We start from the raw sequence: 14159 nt of genomic DNA, 5'->3' as shown, positions 1-14159 counted from the left end.
TTTGGCAAGGAGGGGTGATGAAAATGTTCTAAAATAGATTGTGGCAATGGTTGTACAACTCTGTGAATATACTAAAACCCATGGAATTCTACACTTTAAATGGGTGAATTGTATGATATGTGAATAATATCTCAGTAAAGCTGTTATAAAAAAGGGAAGGAGAGCCTAATACTGATACCCGTGCTCCAGGCTTCACCCAACACTAATCAGAATCATTGGGAGGAAAGTTGTCTAGATGATTCTAATGTGCAACCAGAACTGAGAACCACTGTATTAGAAAGTTAGCCATCAAGGATTGTTAGAAGAGAGGGGCAAGATTATCTATTTGAAATGATAGCCTGGAGGGGAAGCCTCAGGGATGGCATCATAGCTGACCAGTCTGCACGGAAGAGGCAAAAATCTACAGTGCGGAGCCCTCTGGGTGCACATTATCTATTCCTGTGGTACTAAGTAGAATGGAAATAAGCATGAGAAGTCTTTTCTTTTTTCCAATAAGTCTGTTAGTTCAGAATTGGTCATCTTCAGTGTAACACCCATAGGTGTTAGGGTTATTTGTGCCGCCAGGTGGTCTAGCTTCTTCTAAGTTACTCAGAATGAGCACAGACTTTGTCGATGGGATTTGGGGGTACTAAATCATAACCCAAAAGCAACAGTCTAAACAATTAATTTCCCTAAGTTTCTTTCTTCCAGAGAGTGTTCTAGATATTAGTGAGAATCTATAATTTTTTTTTTGCTCTCCCATTGTTACATTGCTCCAGATGAGTAGACATAAAGCCAGCTGTAGTGTTCCCATCTCTCTTCAAAAGCACTTATTAGTCAGGTGACAGCTTTCCTCTACTGTTGGACTGGGCAGCAGAGAGGGAATTTGAAGATGTACTGCACATGGTGTTTGGCTTTTGAAGAGAAGCTTTGGAGAACTGGCCTTGGATTCTGGTTTCCCTGCCCTTTGCAAGTTATTGATTGCCCTGGACTTTCAGTTTCCTTAATTAAAGAATGAAGTTTAGACTAGGTTCTCCTGAAGCTTCTAAAATTTTGTGGTTAACTACATCTATCTTTATAGAGGCTGTAAATATAGGATGGTGGTTAAGAGTTTGTGCTGTGGAGCTTGGTGACCTGGCTCTGCTGTTTCCTGGCTCTGTGACTTTTGATAAGTTGGTTAACCTCTTTGCACATTGGTTCCCGCATCTGTAAAACGGGGATTGAGAATAATATCTACCTCACGATTTTGTTTACTATAAAATGTTTGGAGCAGTCTAGCCTATAATTTTATTGATATGCTAGCAATTTATCCTAGACAGGTCCCTCACTCTAATTTAGGCGTGATCAGAACTCTCTCTTACTACCAAATGCAACGTTGTGTCTGTTATCCCAGGTAGTAGATCTTTTTGGAAAGGTATAAAACAACCATACAAAAGTGTTCGGGCAGTATATAAGAAGTTTTAGTTTCATACTAAAAATACTCTCTAGTATTTTAGGAAGCATATTAGATGTTCTAATTCTACTTTTTTCTCCCTGCCCTATATCCACATATAGGTCAGTTCTCCTCGGGTCTCGGGGACTTGACATATCCCACATCTCCCAGCGATTGGAGAGTCTGAGTGCAGCCACCACCTTTGAGCCTCTTGAGCCTGTGAAGGACACAGACATTCAGGTAAGGGCTGCCAGGTACCAGGATTGGTGCAGGTGCAACCCTGAGCATGCAACCCAGGCTGAAGGCCCTGGCCTTTTGTTCACCAGCTGGTTTAGGAATACCACATTTCTTTGTTAATTCTCTTCTTCCTCAGATATTAAGAGAATGGGAGGCTCAGCTTTGGAGGAACATTGGATTATTTTCGGAGTGCTCTGTAAGACTGAATTTAGGAAAGCATTTCCGACCTGCACTTTTTAAATTATTGTAATTATGAGCACAGATTTCTCTTCCTTCTTTGGGCTTAATCCAAGGCACGGAGACATTAGTTGTAAGTTTCTCTTGCTTTCTTTGCTAGATCTCAAATAATTTTACTATTCGTCTTCCACATTTCTTTTCTACATCTTGCTTGTGTGGCTTGGCAAAGAGCTGGGGAAAACAGAGTACTATTTACTGAAACCTACTCATCGATTTCTAGGAAGTATTTGGCTCCATTAGTGGCACCAGGAAATGGTCTAACAGAGCACTCCTGTCTCATTTAACCTAGCATGCCACTGGCACAATTGATTGCTATTTTAATCTAGTCAGAAACTGTTTTTTTTTTGTATGTGTGTGTGTGTGTGTGTTCAAAATTGTTAAGGAAAAATCTTGTGATCCATTTGGTTGTTTGTTTTTTTTTATATTTGTTTATTCATTTATTCATTCATTCATTCCTTCAGGCTGCGCCAGGTCTTAGTTATGGCATGCGGATTCTTTAGTTGTGGCACACGGACTCTTAGTTGCGGCATGCATTTGGGATCTAGTTCCCCAACCAGGGATTGAACCCAGTCCCCCTGCATTGGGAGCACAGAGTCTTACCCGCTGGACCACCAGGGAAGTCCCGTGCTCCATTTAGTTTTGAGGAATTGGAACACTGACTTGTGTTAGAGTGAAGGGATAGTGGGATACCATTTTTATCATTGATTTGCCTTTGAGATGAAAGGATGCAGGTCCTACAAAGACAAATCCTAGTACACATGGATCTGTTATTTATTATTTGGGCTCTATTTGAATTAATACTCTTTACCCCACTACCCTTCCGAGAACTGTTTTAATCCATCTACAGTAATGGCCATAATTCTACTGCGTTTATTCCACTTGAGAAACCTAAAACCCTCAACTTTGAGTTGACAGGTCAGTAACTATAGGTATTCATTATTTTCCCTGTTATTGTTATGTTCCCAGAGTATGAAAATCCAGTTTTTTTCCAGTTTTATGCACTAAATTATATTTGCCTGTCACCTTATAGATGCCTTCTTATTTCTGTGTAATCTTTTTTTTTTTTAATTAATTAATTTATTTTTAGCTGCATTGGGTCTTCATTGCTGTGCGTGGGCTTTCTCTAGTTGCTGCGAGCGGGAGCTACTCGTCGTTGTGGTGCACGGGCTTCTCACTGTGGTGGGTTCTCTTGTTGCGGAGCACGGACTCTAGGCACGCTGGCTTCAGTAGTTGCAGCACGCAGGCTCAGTAGTTGTGGTTCATGGGCTCTAGAGCGCAGGCTCAGTAGTTGTGGTGCACGGGCTTAGTTGCTCCGCGGCATGTGGGATCTTCCCAGACCAGGGCTCGAACCCGTGTCCCCTGCATTGGCAAGCGGGTGATTTTTAACCACTGTGCCACCAGGGAAGCCCTTTCCGTGTAATCTTAAAATGGCATGTATACTTGCCTCTTTTTTTTTTTTTTTAAGTTTTAGCTGTTGCTCTCCCCACCTTCTATTTCAACTGCTTGATGCCCTAGAAACAAATGCTTACTCCCATAACAGGTGAGTGAATGAGATATAGCTCAAATAATTTGAATAATCACCATATATTTGGGGAAGTATTCCTAATAGTGTGGAAAGAAATGGCACTTGCTGAAAGGTTATTTGTTTGTTTGAGTTGTTTTTAATGTTTAAAATGCCAAATAAGTTGTTTATTTTAAAAACTGCTTTTTAGATTTTCTTTGGCATATTTGTAATACATATTTGGAATACCCAGCAACATTTAGCGATGCACTTCATGAATTCCAACTGATGTGGTACAGCATTTTTTGCTTTGAGATATTAATGACAGGTTTATAAATGTATTGAGTCATAATGATCATTTATTCTAACCTTCTACTTTATGCATGAACACTGTGCTTCAATAGCCCCATTAGGTGGCTTCCTAGCAATGCATGCTTGGTCACATCAAAGCGAGTTTCTTAATTTGGAATGAGCATGGCTAAGAGTTTTGGTCCTGCACCATTGGGCAGTCTTTGAACTTTGAGAGGAAGGATGCCTCCATTTCAAAATTTTACCTCTCAGTTGAGCTTTTCTGGAATAGCTTATTCATAGTGAAATAGTGAAATGGTCACTCCAAGGTAAGTTTTGATTAATTGGGAATTGATAATCTAGACCTGAAGTAAAGATTTAAGACTAACTAGTTTCAAAATAAAATCCTCTGTTGACTTCATCTTCTTGCCAGCAAAGGCTTAAAGGAGAAAATTTAACTTCTAAAGGGCTGAGTCTTTGGCCTAATCTGAGATAGCTCTAGTGATTGATAGAGATTGGAGTTTTAAGTTGTATTGTGTGGCTCAGCTGATCTATGCCTAAACTTCCTGTACACATAGTAGTATCATGTCCTTCCCTGACTTCCTGCGTAGTAGTCAAATATAGGAGCCAAGCCAGCTTTCACCCTTAGCATGGAGTGGTCCTCCTTTTAATTCTTCTCTTAACGTGTTGTTTGTCCAAGAAGAGTTAATTTGGACATTTTCGATTTTTTGTTTTTAAAAAGGCCAGATATACTTTTTGATGGACATTTTTTTCTCATTTATTTTTACCAGCTTTACTGAAATAAAATTCACATACCATAAATCTGATCGATTTTTGTGTATGAGCTTTTGTTTTCCAACCAGTGCAGTTTTTGAGATGAGAATGCACCCTAATCCCACATACTGAGTATCAGTCAGAGTGAATTTATTATGTCAGCTTATAAATTCATGAAAGGAAATGCTGAAGGATCCTTTGACAGGTGCTGTCCAAGACTTTGTACCATCCATTGTTTGCATTACTTATAAGCTTGGAAAGGCATTTTCCCATGAATAGGTTGTCCTTTTCTGTTTGGTAAACATTGATTGTATTTCCTTCTTTTTCTAATGGAGCTTGAAATTAATACAGGTTTTTTGTTGTTTGTCATAAACAGTGATGTTGGCATGCATTGATAATGCATTTTTAAAAGACTGCTGTGGCCAGCAAAGGTAACATATTTAAATAAACCCACTTAAATATATGTATGGCTGATGCTAGTGGAATTTTTTTTAATGTTTATTGATTTAATTTTTGGAAATGGTCATAAAGCCTACACATTTTTGTAATAGAGCTGAAGAGCCATAACTGTTAAGAGGACATGGTACTAAAACAACTGTACTGCTCTATTCTGAGTGACTTTGTGATGCTTGCAAGTATGGTTCCTCTCACAGAGATCCACTTGCTTACTTCCGTCTTTGGAAAAAAATATAGAGGGCAGACTACACATTTTTACTGTGGTCTGAACAGACCTAATGTACCATGGATGATGTGTATTATATAGTAATAAAGTGCACAGTTACACAGTTCAGTTATATTCTGGGCTTTTTCACTAGATTACATGTATTTTTCAAGAAGGCTCTGCAGAAATAGCCTGGGTTGGCCATAAAAAATGGGAGCTGCAGTTTCTCGGCGTTAGGCTGTAATATTTCCAAATGGCATTAAACCAAAATATAATAATATTATTGCTGAACTTACTGTATTAGATTCCTATGGCTGCCACAGCAAATTACCACAAACTTAGTGGCCTAAAACATTAGAAATGCATTCTCTCACAGTCTGGAGCTCAGAACTTTGAAATCAGGGTGTTGGCAGCGCCCTCTGAAGGCACGAGAGGAGACTCTGTCCTCTTTTAGCTTCTGGTGGCTCCTGACATTCCTTGATCTGTGGCAGCGTAAGTCCAGTCTGCCTCCATCTTCATAGGTTTTTTGTCAGGTGTGTCAAATCCACTTCTCCCTTCTCTTATAAGGACACCAGCCATTGAATTTAGGGCCCACCCTAACTCCAAGGTGGTCTCATCTTGAGATGCTTACCTTAATTACATTTGCAGAGACCCCATTTCCAAATAAGATCACATTCACTGGTACCAGGAGTTAGGACTTAGACATATCTTTTTGGCAGAACCCACTTCAACCCACTATACTTACAGTGCCAGAAAATTTAAAACTGTAAATTAACTGTAATAAATGAAACATCTTCAAATCTAACTCTGTTTCATGGAGGAGTTTCAGGATAAGACATCTATTTCTAGTTGTTCCAGGGACTGCAAACCTCAACCAAGTATCTGATCTCATCCTCAGCACTCTCTTTCAGGCCTTTGGAAAGTGAGGCTGACAACCCTTGTCTGATTCCGGAGTTCAGTCATAGTCATTCTCTCCAAACAGGTTAATGTTCTAGAATGTGTTTAAGAGATTTCTCAAGAGACATTTTCCAACTAGAAACAGTCTGATTTTTTTTTTTTTTAAAGTAGTTTTAAGTACTCTAGTTTACAGGGTAAGTATAGGTAGGATTAAACTGGGGCGGGGGGCGGGGCGTGTGAGAAAGAGATTTCTACTTCAGCTAACCAGGTTACCAAACTCTTTCATTTTCCTTTTATACTTTAGGCCTTTGCTCACCCCCTTCCTTTAGCGTGGAGTGGCACCTCTGAAAATGTCTGAGCCATAATGTCAGTCTGACCCTCTTAAGGCTTTCCTAGATGCCACCTCTTTCAAAGTCTCAGATCTCTCTTCCCATGGCCTCCAAATATAGCATGTCGGCTTTACTGCTTAGGAAAAAACAAAACTTGCTGAATGTTCCCCCACAAAGTAAACAACTTTAGATTATGTTGTTGGAATTGACTTAGCAACCAATTTAAATCTTGATAAATGAAAATGTAGCCCCTTCTACACACAAAAAAACCCTATATGGAACTAAATGTCTTCATAATATGCTAAATTTCCAGATGGAAATCTGTCCAGCATGAATAAAGAGAAAAAGAAGTCTTAAAAAGAGGATAAAATAACTATAAGAAAATGGTGCAATAATAATTGACTTGTTAAAAACTCGTTCTACTTACCACACTATATCTATAATAAAATATTCATTATTTCCTTCCTTTTTCTGTCCTTGGAAATGTAGAGTATACTCAAACCACTCTTAGCTTATCTTTTAAATAATCAGAAGAAGCTAAATGGCTTTGGTAAGCATAAAAATGAATCACTGGTGGTATAAGCCCATATCACCTAAATTGTTATTTTCATGGTTTATCTTTTAATTTTATACCTTCAGAATTAAGGTACTGCTGATTAAATGCAGCTGTGTATTACAGCTAAGAGGAAAAAGTAGTTGTCTTGAGAGCTAATTGTGTGTTTGTAGTACTGGCAAGTTGTTGGTAGGGAATTGGTTCCAGAAATCCTGTGGCAGTTTGTTGAAAAGTTCAGACTTTCTTAGAATGATTAGTATGCTAATAGCAGTTCTTCAGGATTAGTACTAGCAAAGTATTAATATTGAGGGAAAGGTGCAGTAAGCTTTCCCTAGCTCAAATTAGTTGAGGGAAGGTGCATTCTGAATGGGTGAACAATATCCTAATTCTGGAATTATTTTTAAAGAAATGTAGTTGTCATTTTCATCTATTCCTAGAAACTGAAACTGCTAAGTGTGTGTACCAAGGAGAGGTCTTACCAAAGCTGCTTTAGTAAATTAAGGAAGAGATGAGGTTCATTCATAAGAGTTGCATCTATTTGCATACTGATAATTTGTATAGCAATTCTGAGAAATGGTTTAAGTAGGCAAAACATACTTATCTTCCTTATTGTTTCTGCTCTTAATATGCTTGAGCAGTCTTTTCTGCAAATAATAGTGATCTAGCCCAAATTGGATGATTAGAAATTTTGAATTGATGGACTCTGAAGGAATAAAACTTTGCTCTTCAAATGTTTTCACATAATATAAAAATGTAAGAGACTGTTGCATGGAATCTAACAGTGTGAAGATTTTTAGTTAAGCATTTGATTTATTGACCTCCTTTGTTATATTCCTCTTGCTCCTAAGAGAGTCAGTGGGAAGTTCATGGTAACCTTTCTTATGAATTTTTAGAGGACTTTAATGGATATTTGAATCTTGCCCTTTCCCAGCTTATAACAGCTGCCTATTCTAGACTTGAAACAACCTATAGGTAATGCTCTTGGGTTCACTAGCAAATGAATCCAATTCCCACTGGATCCAAAGCCCGTTAGTTAGAGAGAAACCCTTTCCTAGAACAAATACCAGGTATGTTTTAGGCCAGAATTCAGTTGTAGTGGCTGAGGTGCGTGTGGAAAAGACACACATCACACTGTGTCCTGTGTTCTTGTTCAGGGCAGTAGCTGTGCTAGGCTTCGTCTCTTGTGTAAACACTGCGGTGCCCACATCACCCCCACTTAATGAGTACATTTGCTGTTCCTTGTCATTAAACCCTGACCCAGAGTAAATCTCAGAGCTGGTAAAAACCAGTAAACATGTAAAAAGGAAAAAATAGTGTCTTCACAGAGGCAGGTTAATGTGCCATCCTATTTTGTGTTTATAATTAGGTAGTCTAATGCTGATTGCTGTGGTAAGTACTGAAATGATTTAATTTTTCGGCCTGTTTGTGATAAGGGGAAAGGTAGACATTATGGTCTGGTGGCAAAGTACGCAGTTGTATTAAAGTGCCCTCTGAATGGAATTAAAAATGGTAACTTTGGAATAAAAATGGTTGTTAAAGTCATCGTCTGTGGAAAATGTGAAAAACTGCTTTTATGTGAGCCAAGTATATAAGATTTCAGCTTTTTTACTTAACCATTCACACTTACTCCTGAATGCAGGGCTTTCAGAACAAGCAAGTAAATGGATGCTGAATGCATTCTGTGCAGGCAGGAAATGACAGGCTTTTTTGTCTTCTCAAAGGTTTCTTATATCCTGTAGTGAGCAGGGGAATATCAATTACCAACTTAAGAAAGAAGTTGGAATGGTTCTGTAAGAGTATTTTGGAAGAAGCCCACGGCTAAAATATTTATCTAACAATTTAATAGAGCACTTCAAGTATTGGCCAGGCCCTGGTGCCTTTGAACTGGAGTTGAGTCATGCCCTCCCTCTTTACCAGCTTCTCTTAACCTGCCGATATCTATTGATGCCCCGGTACTCCGGAGATGGGGAACATATATTGTTATCTTCAGTCTGGTATCTTTAAATTGCTTGGTTTCAGGAATCAGAAATGGGCTAAACTGTTTGATTTAAATGGGGGTTAAAACCTTGTCAAATATTGAATGCACTACTGTAGACCAGTCTGTCATTCTCAGATGGCAGCCCTTGACCCTGTGCACCACTTTGATCTGCTTGCCACAGCGCCCTGTGATCTCTTATTTCTGTTTCGGAGTGTTCAGTCCAAGGCTTTCCGGACCAGCAGCCTGATGCGGCTCCTTCCATTGGTGGTGGTTACAAAGTGTGGCTCCCTAGTTATAAAACTTTGGGGCCCAGGTTCTCCTTGTCTCCATTAAAAATCCACATTCTGTGAAGGAACTGAGAGAGGGGCTCAGACAGGAGAGACTCTTGGTTTTGCTTTTTTCTGTTTGTTGTTTGGCAGGGACCAGGAAAAGAAGCTGGGAGGTAGGATGGGCAACATCCTCTACTGACAAGACCAGTACTATAATTTCTTTTGCTGCAGAGCTCCCAGAACCAGTGTGTATTGCTTCCTTTTTGACCATTTTCCTGTCTCGCAAATGGTTGGCTTCCATCTTGCACTTCAGATATGGAGAGGTTGAGTGAGTCCCACGCTCAGGGTGAAGGCAGCTCCTGGTCTGCAACACTAACGATGCGCAGCGGTGCACGCGCTGCTTCAGTTATCCTGGAGGGCGGAAGGGCTAGTCCCCGCTTCTCACCATGGAGTGGCTGTGAGGCCGAGGTGCCATCAGCAAAATCCCACCTGTGCTTTTCAGAAAACCACAGCACTTGAAGCACTGCAGCAGAATCTGCTGAGCAGGGCTGGGCGTGACACAGCTTCCAAGAAACTGTACAAAAAGAACCTTTGTCTTATAAAACACATTTACAACTAGAGCCAGGCTATTCGTTTAGTTCATAACACAAACGGGAGGATTAGGTCAGCAGAACGTAAGTGGGAGTGTGGATTCACTGGCTGATTTTTATTACTACCTGATTTGATTTATTTCTTTGAATGACACGAGCACAAGGATATGGGGCAGAGTTTTCTCCATTCCTCCTTTATCTATTTAAAAAAAATTGTCTAACTAAAAAAAGCTGTTACTATCTTAGTGACAGGTAGACACAGCCATGGAAGGTTATAATATGCTTGATTTGCTCAAGGTACCAAAATATACTTGTATGATATTATCTGGGAGTGCTTTCTCATTTCTTACTCGGTTCTCTGTTATCCACAGTGCACATGAGGCTGTCTCAGCAGAAGCAGTCTCTAAATGAGCAGGGCCTGGTGAATCCTTGAAGGTTTAAGGCATTCACAGTAGCACTTGGCTCTGTGATGAGGCCCCACACTGCCCCACATGTCTTCATGTTGAAGGAATATGGTGATGGGTGTTGTATTCAGAAGGTGCTTACATAATCCGTGCTTCTCAAGTTTCTTTTTTCCCAATTTATCTCAGACTGAGAGATACTTCTATAAAATACAGCAAAAATGAATTACTAGAAAAAAATGAAATAAAAGACATGCAGAATATAAGCCTTAGGTTTTGTTTGTTTTTTGTTTGTTTGTTTGTTTTTGGCCATGCCATGAGGCTTGTGGGATCTTAGTTCCCCAACCAGGGATTGATCCTGGGCCCCAGCGGTGAAAGCATGGGTCCTAACGACTGCCAGGGCCAGGGAATTCCTGTAAGCCTTAGTTTTTTAAATTAAATTCAGTGGACATAAAATTACTCTGTCAGATTGCTATAAAAGTTTCTAAATGCTGATTCTCAGATTTTGTGCTTACCTGCTGCAGACTGGGAACAAACTACTTGTGGACGGGTGCTTCTTCAGCTGTACTTTGGGTAGTACTAGTTTCAGTAGCTGTGTTTTCTTCCTTTCTCCTTTCCCCCCCACTTCCTCCCTCCCCTCCTCCCCCCCACTTTCCCTCCTCATCTCTCTCCCCTTCCTTTCCTGTCTCCCTTCCTTTCTTTTGTTTAGTTTACTTGTTGGTACAGTGAAACATGGCACCAAAGACAATTTTGAATTCCGGTTTTCTGTTTTACCCCAGCTAAAATAGGGAAGGCAAAGCTAAGGTTTACTGAACATTTATTGTGTCCAGACACTGTACTGAGCACTTTCTGGGTTTCCTCATTCAGTCCTTCCAGTAACCCTCTGAGGCAGTTACTATTGTTAACTCCATTTCACCAAGGAGGAGCCTAAGGCCTAAAAGGCTATTATGCCAGACTTGAAGTCCCTTCTGTGGGTTTGAGTTCAGTACTGTGCCCTTATTCCCCTAGGTTTTAAATTTTATAGTAGACTAATTTTCAGGTTATATTTGAAGGAGAAAGATGGTAGAAATAGGAAATAGAAGTATAGTTGATCACTCATTTAGAGCAAAATAAAGAGTATAAAGCCCACAGAGAATGGATGTGGTGGGCATCGCTCTTATTTATATAAGCTTAGTAGTAAAATAATGTTGATTGAGGGAGAAGCTGGAATGTGCTTTCTAAACCTTAATACAAACACTGCTGGTTTGGGGGGAAGATGAGTTTTGCAGGAAGGCCAAACCTGCTTCCTCCGTTTATCTCCAGGTGCTGGTTTTTTTGCCATAGTTTTCTGCTTGCTGAGCTGTCAGTTTAATTTACTGTCTAAAGCCCAGCCTATTATTTCTCAGTTTTGCTGCCCTACAGGTACACTGTAAAGGATTTCTGTGAAATCCTGGAGCAGCTTTTAGTTTTGAAATGCCAAGGCTTTGTGCTTGTAAAAATAGGTTGGGTTCAGCTTCTTGCTTGATCATCTTTGTTTTGTTTTGCTTCTGAAGCTGAGCTGGAGTTAGAAGGATGATGCTAGAAGCAATTTAAAGGGCACATCAAATTTTTACTGTAATCCTGAACTATTGATTGTTGACTTATTTGTAGGTTTAATGCAGACCCATTTCCTTACTTAGCGTCTGACTGGCCATTAAGCTCTGGCAGTATGCCGGAATGTTGAAATCTTGCATCTTATAATATGATTTGGCTGCCTATGGGTATTATGTGTGTTTGGCTTTTAAAGACACAGGCAAAGCCCTCAACTTGGTGTGTGCTCCAGAATACAGGAAAGAATTTCTGCACAGCAGAATTACTCACTTCTAGGAGACAGCACAAAAGTGAGGAGTTGACATTCAGCAGAACATTAATACCTGAAGTCATGCAAATTGGTACTCTTTGGACTAACTGGCTCTTAGAAATAAATGCAAACTAACATAACAGAATCTTGAAGAGAAGACCAGCAGGGAACTAACTGGGCAGGGGTGGTGGTGTGCAAAGAGTAGGTCCCAGCTAAGCAAGCACTCCCATGTAAGTGGTCCTCAGCGTGTGCCTGGTGCCACTCTCCCAGTGTGAAGTTGAAATTAGAATCTAGCTGAGGGGCAGGTACAGTGTCCTGCTTATGGAGGGAGCTGGGCTCAGAGTGATTGGAAGAGAAGCAGTCATTGCCTATGAAAGACTTTTACCCTCCTTTTCACAACCTGGACACCTCTTGACTGGAATTGAGGGTGAGTGAGGGCTGAGGGAGTTAGATGACAAGAAAACATTAAATTTGGAATTTTAAGGGTGTGAATGAGAACTGAATGGCGTTAGAAGGGAGAATTCACTTTTCCCTCTAATTACAAAAGCAAGATGTCCTTAGTTCACAGAACTTGGAAAATGGCTCCATAGTGTACTTTCTTGACTGCCACCATTTTGGGAGTGTTGAATTGTTTGGACCAGGGACTTGAAGCTGTAGAACATCTTTGAAATGACAAGGAAAATTGATTTATTTTAACAGGGGAGTGAGGAATTAGTCCATGAAGCATGTGTTAGAGATCGACTATAAGAATGGCCCTCATAGTTCAGAATTGGTCAATTCCTATAAAGTAATATACAGTCTTTTCCTTTATTCTGTAATGGAAAAAACTTCCTAATGTGTGAAAAGGGATCTGAGATGTGCAGATTTCATGAGCAACCATTATGTCATTTCACTCTCCCCCTCAAACCGTTGGGAAAGGACTTCCCTGGTGGCGCAGTGGTTAAGAATCCGCCTGCCAATGCGTGGAACACGGGTTTGATCCCTGGTCCGGGAAGATGCCACATGCCGCAGAGCAACTAAGCCCGTGTGCCACAACTACTGAGTCTGCGCTCTAGAGCCCGCGAGCCACAACTGCTGAGCCCGGGCGCCTCAGCTACTGAAGCCGACGCGCCTAGAGCCCATGCTCTGCAACAAGAAAAGCCACCGCAATGAGAAGCCCTCGCACCGCAATGAAAAGTAGTCCCTGCTCACCACAACTGGAGAAAGCAGGCGCGCAGCAACAAAGACCCAACGCAGTCAAAAAAAATAAATAAATAAAATTTTTAAAAATTATTAAAAAAAAAACCTGTTGGGAAAAATAGTTATTGAGAAGTTCTATGACTTTGCCCTAATTTAGAAGTTTTAGGGGGGAAGTAACAGGTTAGTAATTTTATGTGAACTTTGAGGGACACACCATAATAATCTTTCCATTCGTATAATACTTTGCAGTGGGCTTTGTCCATCACCGTCTTGTTCCTTACTGCAGTGTTTGAGGTGAGGTGAATGGGTGTTAGCATCATCTTTATCTTTATTTAGAAGCAGAAGAAACCGAGATCAAGATAGATTAGTTATTATCAAAGGTGGAACTTGAACCCGGTTGCTTAATACCTTGCCCTGTATCCTTATTATCATGCCTTGCTGAGGAAGGCATCAAGGGGTGGACTGGTTGGATAAATTCCTTCCTCCTCCTCCTCCTCCTCCTCCTCCTCCTCCTCCTCCTCCTCCTCCTCCTCATCATCATCATCATCATCATCACCATCACCATCACCATCACCATCACCATCACCATCACCATCATCACCACCACCACAAAGGTGCTAAGCTAGTTCTTTTGCCACTGGTCAAATTTCTTGATGTTTTGGTTCTGTCTTTCCCCTTAGACCTTTTCTTACTTGTTTTCTTTGAAGTGACATTTCCATTTATTCCTTTCCATGTGAAAGATTTGCTGGTTAACTAAATCAGTCATAGGTATGAAAATGCTACTTAGAAGGGTAATATTATAGACTGAGTGGGGACAAACCTCACTTTTTCCATCTGAGATATACTTTGGAACAAAAAGTGATACTGAACAAAAGTGTTGCTGCTGCTGATATATTTTACAGATGCCCTTTATGTGAAGGGGCCCAGGGTTTCTTGAGATTTGTCACACTAGAGCCTATCAGCCTTGTTTGTGCTGAGTAGGTCACTGGTGCCAAGCAAATGCAAAGTGGCAAACCAGAACAAATACCATATTTG

At 40.4% G+C, this 14159-nt stretch overlaps 1 protein-coding gene across 2 annotated transcripts in view; it reads left to right on the top strand.

Moving 5' to 3' along the window:
* NUP93 (nucleoporin 93) overlaps positions 1–14159 on the top strand; it is a 104164-nt gene that overhangs the window by 26840 nt on the left and 63165 nt on the right. For both annotated transcript variants that reach the window (XM_061173125.1, XM_061173127.1), the window contains one exon: positions 1534–1651. In XM_061173125.1, the coding sequence (XP_061029108.1) occupies positions 1534–1651 (118 nt within the window). The remainder of the gene's footprint in view (positions 1–1533; positions 1652–14159) is intronic.

The sequence above is a fragment of the Eubalaena glacialis genome, chromosome 18 (assembly GCF_028564815.1).
Source record: "Eubalaena glacialis isolate mEubGla1 chromosome 18, mEubGla1.1.hap2.+ XY, whole genome shotgun sequence".
Classification (NCBI taxonomy): domain Eukaryota; kingdom Metazoa; phylum Chordata; class Mammalia; order Artiodactyla; family Balaenidae; genus Eubalaena; species Eubalaena glacialis.
The sequence above is the reverse complement of the archived record's forward strand: the minus strand, read 5'-3'. Positions and strand labels throughout refer to the sequence as shown.